Source organism: Tenrec ecaudatus, chromosome 5, assembly GCF_050624435.1.
Source record: "Tenrec ecaudatus isolate mTenEca1 chromosome 5, mTenEca1.hap1, whole genome shotgun sequence".
Taxonomy (NCBI): domain Eukaryota; kingdom Metazoa; phylum Chordata; class Mammalia; order Afrosoricida; family Tenrecidae; genus Tenrec; species Tenrec ecaudatus.
The window spans coordinates 92,013,469-92,025,632 of NC_134534.1; the positions used below are offsets into that span (position 1 = coordinate 92,013,469).

At 41.9% G+C, this 12,164-nt stretch overlaps 1 protein-coding gene across 2 annotated transcripts in view; it reads left to right on the forward strand.

The window, feature by feature from the left end:
- SPTLC1 (serine palmitoyltransferase long chain base subunit 1) overlaps positions 1–9,593 on the forward strand; it is a 61,344-nt gene extending 51,751 nt beyond the window's left edge. Inside the window, exons 13-16 of one of the 2 annotated variants that reach the window (XM_075549749.1) lie at positions 1,469–1,586; positions 6,998–7,071; positions 7,651–7,658; positions 7,919–9,593. In XM_075549749.1, the coding sequence (XP_075405864.1) occupies positions 1,469–1,586; positions 6,998–7,071; positions 7,651–7,658; positions 7,919–8,094 (376 nt within the window). In that variant the 3' untranslated portion in view covers positions 8,095–9,593. Of the gene's footprint in view, positions 1–1,468; positions 1,587–6,997; positions 7,072–7,650; positions 7,659–7,878 lie in introns of both variants that reach the window. The other variant, XM_075549748.1, reaches the window with a different exon arrangement.
- The last annotated feature ends 2,571 nt before the right edge of the window (positions 9,594–12,164 follow it).

The window sequence follows — 12,164 nt, forward strand, 5'->3', positions numbered from 1 at the left end:
ATCTGAAACCTTGCTTACTGTGATATCTTACTTAGCATGACAATGCTTCTAAGTAAATGGCACACAAATTAATAGAAGAAAAGTGATTGGAAAGTCAGAATAAGTTCCAGTACCCAGCCCAGAGTGAACAGGACATGGTGTGGGATAGTCATTGAACAAAAGGATGTGGAATGTTAAATTGGAAGGATTCAAATATGCTTCCAATACTTTTTGTGCTAATTTCATTCTAAGAGCTATATAGATATTTTAGGTGAGATTGAGTGAAAACTAAGTAATCTGTTTAGCTTACTTTCAGACAGTCATGTGATATCATTGTGTCCCAGAAGGTAACAAAGTAATATGACATATGGTTCTTATGACATCTGCCATATAAACATTTGAAAATAGCAGCCTTCACCCCTCTCCCTAAGAAACCTGCCTTGCCTGAAACAACAGACAAGAAAAAAGAGATGAGTCCTAATTCAAGCAGAATTTAAAACTAAGACTGCAAATAAGGAAACTTTAAAATGTAACCATTTCTAGTGATCAAATACTATTTTAATGTTAGCTAATTCCCATAATTTTCAAGAAAGGCAAGGTACTAAAGAAATAAGTAAAGACTATTTTTTGACTATATACTATTGTCTGTAGACTAAAGACTATAAAAGCGCTAATCCTTGCCGTGTGTAAACCCACGAAGGAAATAGGTTTCTGCGAAGGAAACAGACATAGCTGATAATAGGATAAGATGCAGCAGACCCCTCCCTGAATTAGGTGATGTTAGAAGCCCTCTGAGAGATGACAGTCGAACTAGAACCTAGTATGTACAGTCCCTGTACATGGTGTACAGTCAGAGGAAACAGTGAGGGCAAGGCCCAGGGGAGGTGACCTGGAAGAAGATATGTAAGGATGCAAGCCTCACCGATGTGATGGGCAAGGTAGCAGGATCAGGTAGACCTTAGTGGAGGTCTAGTTTTCTCTGTGAAATGAAAGATACCTCACAGGAGCAGGGAGCCTTTCTACTCATAATATACTCACGGAAACATTGCAGGGGGTTCTCAGTTAGGAAGCACTGCCTGGGCAGGGGTCCTCAAACTGTGGCCCGCGGGCCACACGCGGCCCACCGAGGACATTTATCCAGCTCGCCATGTGTTTTTGCCTTGGTTTTTTTACTTCAAAATAAGATATGTGCAGTGTGCATAGGAATTTGTTCATGCTTTTGCTTGTTTGTTTTTTAACTATAGTCCGGCCCTCCAACGGGTCTGAGGGACAGTGAACTGGCCCCCTGTTTAAAAAGGTTGAGAACCCTTGGCCTAGAAGATATATTTTTTAACCTTTGTGTGTGTGATCAGTTGGAATTCCACCACAGTTATAATGATGTTCCCAATAAAAGTCACTACTTCCTGTTATATATGCACACTGAGAAATGAAGGCTTGTTTTTTTATGATTGCAGAAAGGGATTTATGTATGTGTGCTTCCCTTCCTCAGCATTTCCGGATTAAAAGTGGTGGGAGAGTCATTTTCTCCAGCGTTTCACCTGCAACTCGAAAAGAGCACGGGTTCTCGAGAAAAAGATGTTAAACTACTGCAGGAGATTGTAAATCAAGTAAGTATCCAGTTTTGTTTTTAATAAATCATTTTATTGGGGTTCATACAACTCTTATCACAATCCATACATACATCAGTTGAGTAAAGCACCCTTATACATTCGTTGCCCTCATCATTCTCAAAATTCGCCTTCTACTTGGGTTCCTGGAATCAGTTCATTTTCCTTTTTTCCCTCCCCCTCCCTCCCTGCTCCCCCCTCCCTCATGAACCCTTAATAATTTATAAATTATTATTTTATCTTATCTTACATTGCCCAGCATCTCCCCTCACCCACTTTCCTGCTGCCCATCCCCCAGAGAGGAAGTTACACATAGATCCCTGAGATCGGTTCTCCCTTTCTACACCCCCTTCCCTCCCGGTGTCGCCACTCTCACCGCCGGTCCTGAAGGGTTCATCCGACCTAGATTCCCTGTGTTTCCAGATCCCCACTGCACCACTGTGCATCCTCTGGTCTAACCAGGTCTGCAAGGTAGAATTGAGATCATGATAGTTGGGGGGAGGAAGCGTTCAAGAACTAGAGGAAGGTTGTGAGTTTCATTGTTGCTACACTGAACCCTGAGTGACTCATGTCCTCCCCACTACCCCTCTGCAAGGGATGTCCAGCTGTCTACAGATGGGTCCACATCACACACTCCCCTTCATTCACAGTGATGTGATTATTTTCCCCCTGCCTTTGTTGTTTGAAACCTGGTCCCCTCGGCCCTTCATGATCACACAGGCTGGTGTGCTTCCTCCATGTGGGCTTTGTTGCTTCTGGGCTAGATGGCCGCTTGTTTACTTTCAAGCCTTTAAGTCCCCAGACACTATATCTCTTTAGTAGCCGGGCACCATCAGCCTTCTTCACCACACTTGCTTATGCACACATTCGTCTTCAGCGTTTATGTGAGGAAGGTGATCACACAATGGTGGTTTTTGGTCTTTGGTGTCTGCTACCTGGTCCGTTCAACCCCTTGTATTCACTTAGGCTGTGTGCTTCTTTTCTGTGGGCTTTGTTGCTTCCGAGCTAGATGGCCGCTTGTTTGCCTTCAAGCCTTTAAGACCCCAGACACTATATCTTATTGATAGCCAGGCACCATCAGCTTTCTTCACTACGTTTGCTTATGCACCCGTTTGTCTTCAGGAATCATGTCGGGAAGGTGGAATGACCATTTAGCTGAGCAAGGTGCTATTGTATTGAGGGAGTGTGTGTGAGGAGACCCAATGTCCACCTGCTACCCTACTACTGAACCTATAAATATATGTACATAGATCTATTTCCCCCATAATCATAAATATTTACATATGTACATGTTTGTGTTTAGGCTTCTCTGTATGCCCTTTGCTTCCTACTCCTTTCCTCTATTTCCTTACACTTTCCTCCTGTCCCACTACCATGTTCTCCTTCATTCTGGTTTCAGTAATTCCTCTCAGTTACCTTGCCCTTGATCTCTCCCTACCAGCCCTCCCATCCCCTCCCTGGCACTGGTTTTGAACCACTCGTTGTTCCCTTGTCCCTGTGTTGGCCAGCACCTCCTCCCTTCCCCTACCTCCCACACTCTCATGTGCCTCTGGGACCGTTGGTCCCGTTATTTTCTTCTCACATTGTTTGTCCAGCCTATCTTGTCTAGGTGGACCTGCTGATATAGTAATATGTGCATACAAATGCAGATGGCTTTGACAGCACCCAGTGGCACATAAGAACATGGCTTCGACAGCAGCAACACTGACACGCTGACAGACAAAAAAGCCAGTAAGGTACAAAATTTAAAAGAAAAAAACAAAACAAAAAGACAGCAAAAAAAAAAATCTGTTAGTAGTTAAAGGTCTGTTTGTTGGCCTTTAGGAGTGTTTTCCGGAAGAGTCTGGTGGGGTGCCACTTCTGGCCCCAAAGTTTACACTCCCTCAGGATTTCCTTGCTCTGCTTCCCCAACTTCTCCATTGCACGCCCCCAGTGTTTGCCTCAGTGTGGTGGGGCCAGCTCAGTCGCACATCCCCCGCTGTGTCTCAAGTGCTGTCCCGTGTAGGGCCATGGGGTAGTGCAGGATGTCACATCTCACCGTGGGGCCGGCTGTATGGTCCTCTCTGTACAATGGGCCCTTCGAGCCGGGCTATCGTCCTCAGCTTGGTGGGCCCAGGTGTGCTCCACTCCGTCAAGAATCCAATTTTTTAAGTGAATTGCCCACCCCACTTTGCTTCCACTCCCGAGCAATGTTCTAAACAGTGTTTGAAAGAAAGACCTCAAAAGGTACGATACAGAGACAGTGCTGGTCACTCCTCTCCTTACATGGACTTGTTCTAATGCCAAAGGGCCTTCCTGATGCCCTCTACCCAGCTACGTTTGTATCCTATCTGAAGTGACAGGAACTAGTTCCTTTGATGGGACCACCAAAAATTTTGTGTTCTATGCCATGCTTTTTTTAAATGATAAACTTTGCTTCCAACCGGAATAAGTAGTCTACAGAAGATTCCTTGCTGGCTCCTTACAAAGCCAGGCAGGCAGACGTTGCGGTTGAGGGGACGTGGTGTGTAGCCACTACAGACATGCTGGGCCAGGCCTGAGCGGGAGTTAGCCTCCAGGTGGTTCAACAGTGGTTTACTAGCTGTCCTTCAAAATGATCACTCTTTAATCAGAACGGGAGGAGAAAAACACTGCTTCTTTAACTCGCCTAACATGAGAGATTTGTTTTAATATTCTGAAAGTTATTTGACTACTAGTTATAACTAGTTACTAACCGGGAAAAGTACCTCTGGAAAGTCACTGGCCTTTTCTGTTAGGCCGAGTTGCGTCTCCTCAAGAACTACCCTTCTGAGTTTGCTCTCTGTCCTTGTCACTGCCCATTATAACATGCCTTCCCAGCAGCGACGCTTGCCGTCACTTGAATCTGAAATACGTCCCACATGTATTTTACAATGAAAATATATAATATTTTTTACCTGTCCTGTTAATGATTCTTTCTAGAGACTTGGACTCCAGGTGGCAAGTAGACTCTTAGGGTAACAATGATGGCACCCTCTGACATTGCCTTCTCCGTGGTTGGCATGGACCACGGTTGGCTTCATCCATATTGCACCTCAGGACTGTTCCACGCCTGCCTTGTGCCCGCTGTGTGTTTTGGGTGGAGGGCAGCGGGTGTTGTCAGATCCAAGTCTACAGACACATGGCTATTAGTTTAGGGACCAGCATGTGGAGCTAGCATCTGGCAATGGCAGATTCATGGAGAGTTTTCTGTCATTAGTGGCCTTCTTGTGTCGGTTGTTAGTTAAAAAAACAGAAGTCAAACTAAACCGAATGTGCAATACTAATTTAAAAAGTGTTAGGTTATGAATTAACAGGAATGGTCCTTGTATTGTTAGGTGAGAAAATGTCAAGTGCAGATTTGCAGAATTGAAAAATGGCAGGTGCTCTTTAAAAGGAAAAACTGAAAATAAATAAATAAAAGGAAAAACTGCCTCAACAATCCCTTTTGCTATCTGGGTTTTTTTATTGTAATTAAAATATGTACAAATATAAAAGCACAGTGTTCTTGTGATTAGCATTCCTACACAAATGTAATACCAAAACAAACGGGAATTAAACACAAACCCAATGGGCAAGCTAGTAAGATTCACCTTAACTACATTATCTGAATGTGACAGTTGAGTTTCTCTTTTTGTTTTGTTTTTTACAAAATGATTGCCTCTAGGATCTGCTTGTTGTAAGTTGGTCACTTTAAATTGTGTGTGTTCTCCCTCAGAGTCTTGACTGAACCAGTCTGGACTGTTAGATAAATAGATAGAGTGGTTCCAGTGGACTGATTCCATATTAACTCCAACTCCGTCCTTTTTGCATTAAATAGCAACAGTTACATTCTGGCTACTACCTTGTTCTAGTGAGGGGCAAATGGAATATATTAATGAAGTGACTTGCTATTGGTGTGCTGTCCTTATTAACACAACTTTCCTTGGCGTGAGGAGGACTTGAAGCACTTGCTGAATAAGAACAAGGATTGCAACCTTCTGTATGGATGACAACCCAATGTAAAGAGACCAAAATCCTCACAACTTGCCTCATACCTAATATGATCAATGGGGTAAAAAATTGAAGTTTTCAAGGATTTTATCTTACTCGTATCCACATTAATACTCAGGAAAGCAACCGTCAAAAAATGAGTCGCATTCGGTAAATCAGCTGCACAACACCTTGTTAGAGTATTGAAAAGCAGAAAGGTTACTTTGAGGACTGGGCGTGCCTGACCCAAGGGGTCTTCACATCAACTCTTCTGGTGTGGCCTCTGAAGGATGTTGTCTGGCTATAAAGGACAGAGTCTAAAGTCCCAGAAGTCTAGCACACAGCCTGGTTCACCAAGGACTAGTTCACCAAGGACTAATAGAAACTACGTCAAATGTGTCCAATTAGGAGCATAGTACCAGGCATATTCTCCCCTTGGGTTGTATGTAAGTAGTTAGGCATTTTTTTCCTGATTCGAGGTTGCTTTTCCCAGTTTACCCACCAACAGAAATGCACTTGCCTTCCCAGAAGCATGCATGCCCCTCTCCCCCATCTTGACTCTAATTTCCAGTTGGTTGATGTGAGGCGACATTAGCACAATGTTGTATGGTAGCAACTGAACAGTCTTCCTCTCCCCGCACGACCCCCCCCCACCACCATCTTGAAAACCATGTATTTTTTTGGAAAATATTTCATATCGACACATTCAATTCTTGTGTAGGTGCAGTATATAATTCACATAATACAAAAAAAGTATTAGGCCACTATGTACATTATCTGTACACCTTCTAGTCAACAGACTACTTCTGGTTGTGTTGGGAATCAAAAATTACATGCGGATTTTTTACTATGGTAGGGTTTGGGTATGCTTAACTATTACAGTGTTTAAGGGTCCACTATGCAGTTCGGAATCTGTAATCCGCAAGGATCGGTAATTATAGCCTGGCGTACCTTGGTCTGGCTTTTGTGTTTTCTGTACTTCATTAGAAAATCTAATAGTTTTTGCTCGCACTTAACATGTCAGGCATCCTTTGAAGCAATTTTGCTGATGTTCCCTATTTAGTTCTTTGTTAGCTTTGCTCACACTATTTCCACATGTTATAACTCTGCTCTGTTAGTAAGGTAGCCACTAGATTATTTAAATTAATTAAAAGCAAATAAAATTTAAAATTCATTTTCTGTTTACAGTAGCTAGATCTCAGATGTTCAATAGCCGCATGTAATCAGTAGCTACTATATAGGTGGGCAGAATGGAGATTTCCAAAAATCTTGAGACCAACGCTGCTCTAGATCATGTTGTGCTATTTTAGTTTTGTTTTCATGCAGTTGTAATTGGGAAAATGAGTTCAGCTGTTGAGAGCTAACATTTTAGTTGATCTTCCTGTTCTCTCGAGCATGTGTCTGACATCGGCGTACAAACATGTCTCGTTTTCATTATACAGTGCATGAACAGAAGTGTCGCGTTAACTCAGGCTCGCTACTTGGAGAAAGAAGAAAAGTGCCTCCCTCCTCCAAGGTCAGGTGACATGAAAATAAGCCTTTTCTCTTTGTCATACAAAGTCTGCATGAAATGTATTATACTTGAAATTTTGGAAACATATCTTTAATTAAAATGTAGTACATCACTTATTTTCTGTTTTTAAACTGTGTATCTTCAGATTCTAGTTATAAATCTTTTAGGACTCCCGTGTACCTACCATTAGCCTAAAGAAAGGTCTAGGATCCCAAGAACTGTATTAAAGGGTCGCAGCATTAGAAGGTTGAGAACCACCGACCTAGATTAAGGCAAAGCAACTGCGAGACAGAAAAAAAGGTTTGCCACCAAGATTTGTTACCATAAAATCCTATTTGAGTGCATGCCTTGATTACAATCTTAAACTGGCATTGACTTAACAAAAGATAGTGAAGGTGAAAGTTACTGAAAGAAACATGATTCTGCTTTCAAAGGGCTGACAGTGATGTCAGGGGAAATAGATGCACAAATCAGGACGTGGTCAAGGACACAGCACTGGGTGCAGTGTGGTCACAAGAGAGTTGACTCTGGCCTGGAAGGACCAGCTTTGGACCTAAGCTAAATACACAGTGAATTCTATAGAGGGCAGAGCCCCACCACAAGGTCACTTTGACTATGGACTTAAGAATGGTAGGGGCTGGGGAGGGGGAGACCTGAGAGCAAATATTTTAGGCTCACAGCCCACAGGATTCCTATGACAACCATTCAGCACTGCCATTGTTTGAAAGCTGTACCTCTGAGACTGTAGATTGCTAACTCCTTGTGCAAGCTCCCACTTCATACTGTTCGTAATCCTTAATTGTTTTTCAGCATTAGAGTTGTGGTTACAGTGGAACAAAGCGAAAGCGAGCTGGAGAAGGCCGCATCCACAATCAAAGAGGTGGCCCAAGCCGTCCTGCTGTAGGCGGTGTCTCCGGGCGTGGGGCTCTCTTCCACACAAGACGATGGAGGTGGCTGTGCCGCTTGGGTTTTGCAGAGACCTCGACTGGCCATGGAGAACCTAAAAGAAAATGTGTGGATACTTAAAAGATTTGTTACCAGACAGTATGGACACGGACCAAATGTGTGACCATGAGGAGAATGCTTATTATTTTTAAAAAGAAAACACTTCAAAATCCGAGAACTGATTTTTTTAAAGAGGAAAATTAGTGATAGTGTATAACTGGTATTTAAATTGTGCTACTTAGTACTATTTAAATGTTTTATTATACTAGTATTTTATATTCTTTTGTTGTTTAAAATGGAGCTTCACTGTCTCTTCTTTCACTTCTAATAGTAAAGAATCTATAAGCACTCCCTAACACCCTCCTATTTCATATAAAAATGACTTTGGAACATTTATATATATGTATTTATGTGTGTATGTATATATATGTATATGATGCAAGATTTATTATTGAAGATCTAATTTAACCAGATATTTTCCAATCTTCATCATGTGTAGCTAAATTGGGGCTAATATTTAAAAGAACACTTTTGGTGTGATTAAACTTTTCACTAGAAAAGAAATTTTATATACATTAAATATTGGTTAGACCCTTGCTAACAGCTAATCTTGGCATCACTAACCAGAGAATATTCATTTTATGTCCTAAGTGAGCAATACTTTTAAACAAATATTTTATTTTAATATATTTTGTCAATTTTATGAATTGACTTCTAATCTGTTTTAGAAAGAGGGTTACTGTGATGATTCTAAATTGTAAATCATGTCTTTTGTATTTTAAAATATCTTAAACATTGGAACCCTGGTGGCATAATGGTTACACCTTGTGTTGCTAAGTGCAAGGCCAGCAGTTTGAAAACATCAGCTGCTCCACAGGAGAAAGATGAGGCTTTCTATTCCATGAAGAGTTACACTCTTAAAAACCCACAGGGGCAGCTCTTCCCTGTCCTACAGGTTCTCTGTGAGTCTGAATTGTGCAATGAGTTTGCGTTTATGTTGATTTCTGTTGGTAAAGTGGGTTTGCCTGTGAGGTGCCAGCGTGCCCCTTCCAGCTCATAGTGACCCTGTGTGCACAGAGTGAAGCGTTCCCCACCTCTGTGCTGGCTACGCAATTGGGTTTGCCTAGCAACATGTGACTTCAAGCGTTTTCTAAGCTAAGGAAAATTTAGGTTTGGTTTTTTGCTTAAAGAAAATTTTAAGCTGTACTTTAGGTACAGCTACTTTTTCCTTGAGTAATCCAAATTAAATGACATAAAAGTACATGATAGGTGCCACAAGGCAGCTTATAAATATTATACGGCTGATCCTTCTCTTATTGATCAATGGTAAAGAAATAAAATTGTAAAAGAAAATAAGTCATTTTTAAATCTATGTCCATATTAACAGATGGTCTTCCACATCTTTTAAAATTATACACACTGTATTTTTTATGTTCATTTCTATTTCGCTTGAGGTATTTCATACATATGTGCCTTGTGACTGTTGATGCTTTAAAGGGATACAGTGCTCTTTGGACGATGAAGCTGTTTCATTTCTTATGAAATAAATCTACATTTGTGCATATATAATGCATTCAATAGTCAGTCTCTGTCTTTACTTTTTTCTTTTAATCAAGCATAGTTATTTTTTATTTGTTTGTTCATTCCTTAAAGAAAGATTAAATTCTTCATACCCAACCAAAGGGTGTAGAGTCTTCTAACATTCTTGAATTCTAGCTGATTTAAGCATTGGCTACTTCTGGTTATAAAAATGTCAGAACTATTATTTTATTGGCAGAAAAGAATAATTTTTAACTACTTTTATGCTATTTTCTAAATCAAAATAGCAACATCTAGTGTTCATTGTTACTTTTCAAAAAAGTTCATTGTTACTTTGGATAAGATGATGTAATGCACATTACTTAAAACACACCAAAAGTTAACTGAAACATTTTAAAACTAAAGGTGACCATAATTTAACAGCACTCAATAGAAAAAATATCTACTAGATACAGTAAAATTTGGGTGAAACAGGCAAAATGCTAAGAAAGACAGTCATCTAATCTAAAGCAAGTTGCAATTAAAAAATAAACTAGAGACACATGATGGGAATTGTGCTCTCCCTGAGCACACTATGCCAAAGCCAGCCATTGGGGGCATGCAGCAGGGGGAGCAGAGCAATGAAGTCCCCAGGGACAGATGTGGGGCCAGGGCATGGCACCCCATCAGACTCGACTGGAAACACTCGGGAAAGACAACAAATAGATCTTGAACTATTTATAGGGGGTTTTGTTGTAGCTATTGTTACTTTTTTTTTTAACCATGCAACAAAACCTTTATTAACATTTTGAACATGTTCAGCTATTACTGAAACTGGTTAATTTCTAAACATATTGGGGCAACTGGCTATAGTGCAGAGTAATGCCATTATAGGGCACTTGAATGCACACTGAAGAATTAACAGCCACCCCTGAGGCGCAGGACAAGGTGCAGGGTCGACTCTTTCTGGATGTTGTGGTCAGCTGCTTGCCAGCAAAGATGAGCCTCTGCTGGTCAGGGGGGATACCCTCCTTATCCTGGATCTTGGCCTTCACGTTCTCGATGGTATCACTGGGCTCTACCTCCAGCTCAGTGATGGTTTTCCCAGTCAGGGTCTTTACAAAGATCTGCATCTTTACCTGTTAGTGGAGTCGGAAAAGAACCAAATCAAACCCAGGAACGCAAAAGCCAACAGCCACTCAGCAGCACCAGTTACCTCTCAGCTATTGTTACTTTCTATTGTTGCTTCGTTGTACTCAGTCTTGTGATGGTACAATTGTTGCATGTCTACCTGGAAGGGATAGGTGGGGGTAAAGCTGGAAGAGAGAGCAATGGGATGACAGTTCCAGGGGGACATGGGAGAGGGGGAGGCAGAGGAAATGAAGTGGGTGTTAACAAACACAGGGACAAGGGAACAACAAGTGATCCGAAATCAGTGGCAAGGAAGGTGTAAGAGGTCTGGCAGGGCTGAATCAAGGGCAATGTAACTGAAGAATTCCTGAAACCCAAATGGCATATTTGTAGGTTTAATATTAAGGAAACAGATGGACAGCGGGCCCTTACTCAAGTACTCCCTCAACACGAACATTTTGTTCTAACAATTAGGTAGTCTGAGATGCTCACCTTCCTGGCATGATTGCTGAAGACAACCGGTGCACAAGCAAATGTGAAGAAAACTGATGGTGTCCGGCTATCAAAAGATATAGCATCTGAGGTCTTAAAGGCCGGAAGATACACAAGCAGCCAACTAGCTGAGAAACAGCAAAGCCCACATGGAAGAAGCATACCAGCCTACCCCGACATGATCACTGAAGACAAAGCGGGTGCATAAGCAAATGTGAAGAAAGCTGATGGTGCCCGGCTATCAAAAGATATAGCATATGGGATCTTAAAGGCTTTTAAGATTAACAGGCGGCCATCTAGCTGAGAAACGAGCACACCAACCTGTGCGATCTCAAGGCATCGAAGGGATCAGGGATCAGTCATCAAAGACAAAAAATCATAGCATTGAGAATGAGAGGGAATGCAGAGTGGGGACCCAGGGCCTATCTACGGGAAATTGGATATCCCCTTGCAGAAGGGCCGAGGGGAGGAGACGAGCAAGTCAGGGTGCATTGTAGCAATGATGAAACACTCAATTTTCCTCTAGTTCTTGCATGTCCCCCCCCCCCAACTATCATGATCCCAATTCTACCTTACAAATCCGGCTGTACTGGAGGATGTACACTGGTACAGATAGGAACTGGAAACACCGGGAATCCAGGACAGATGAACTCCTCAGGACCAGTGGTGAGAATGGCAATACTGGTAGGGTGGAGGGAGAAATAGGGAACAGATTACAAGGATCTACATATAACCTCCTCCCTGGGGGACAGACAGTGGAGAATGGATGAAGGGAGATGTCGGATGACGTAAGATATGACAAAATAATAATTTATAAATTATCAAGGGTTCATGGGGGGGGGGTGGGAGTGGGGAAGGAGGAGAAAAAAATAAGGAACCGATACCAGGGGCTCAAGTAGAAAGCAAATGTTTTGAGAATGATGATGGCAACATGTACAAATATGCTTGACACGGATGGATGGAAGGATGGATGGGTGGATGGATGGATTGTGATAAGAGTTGTAGAAGCT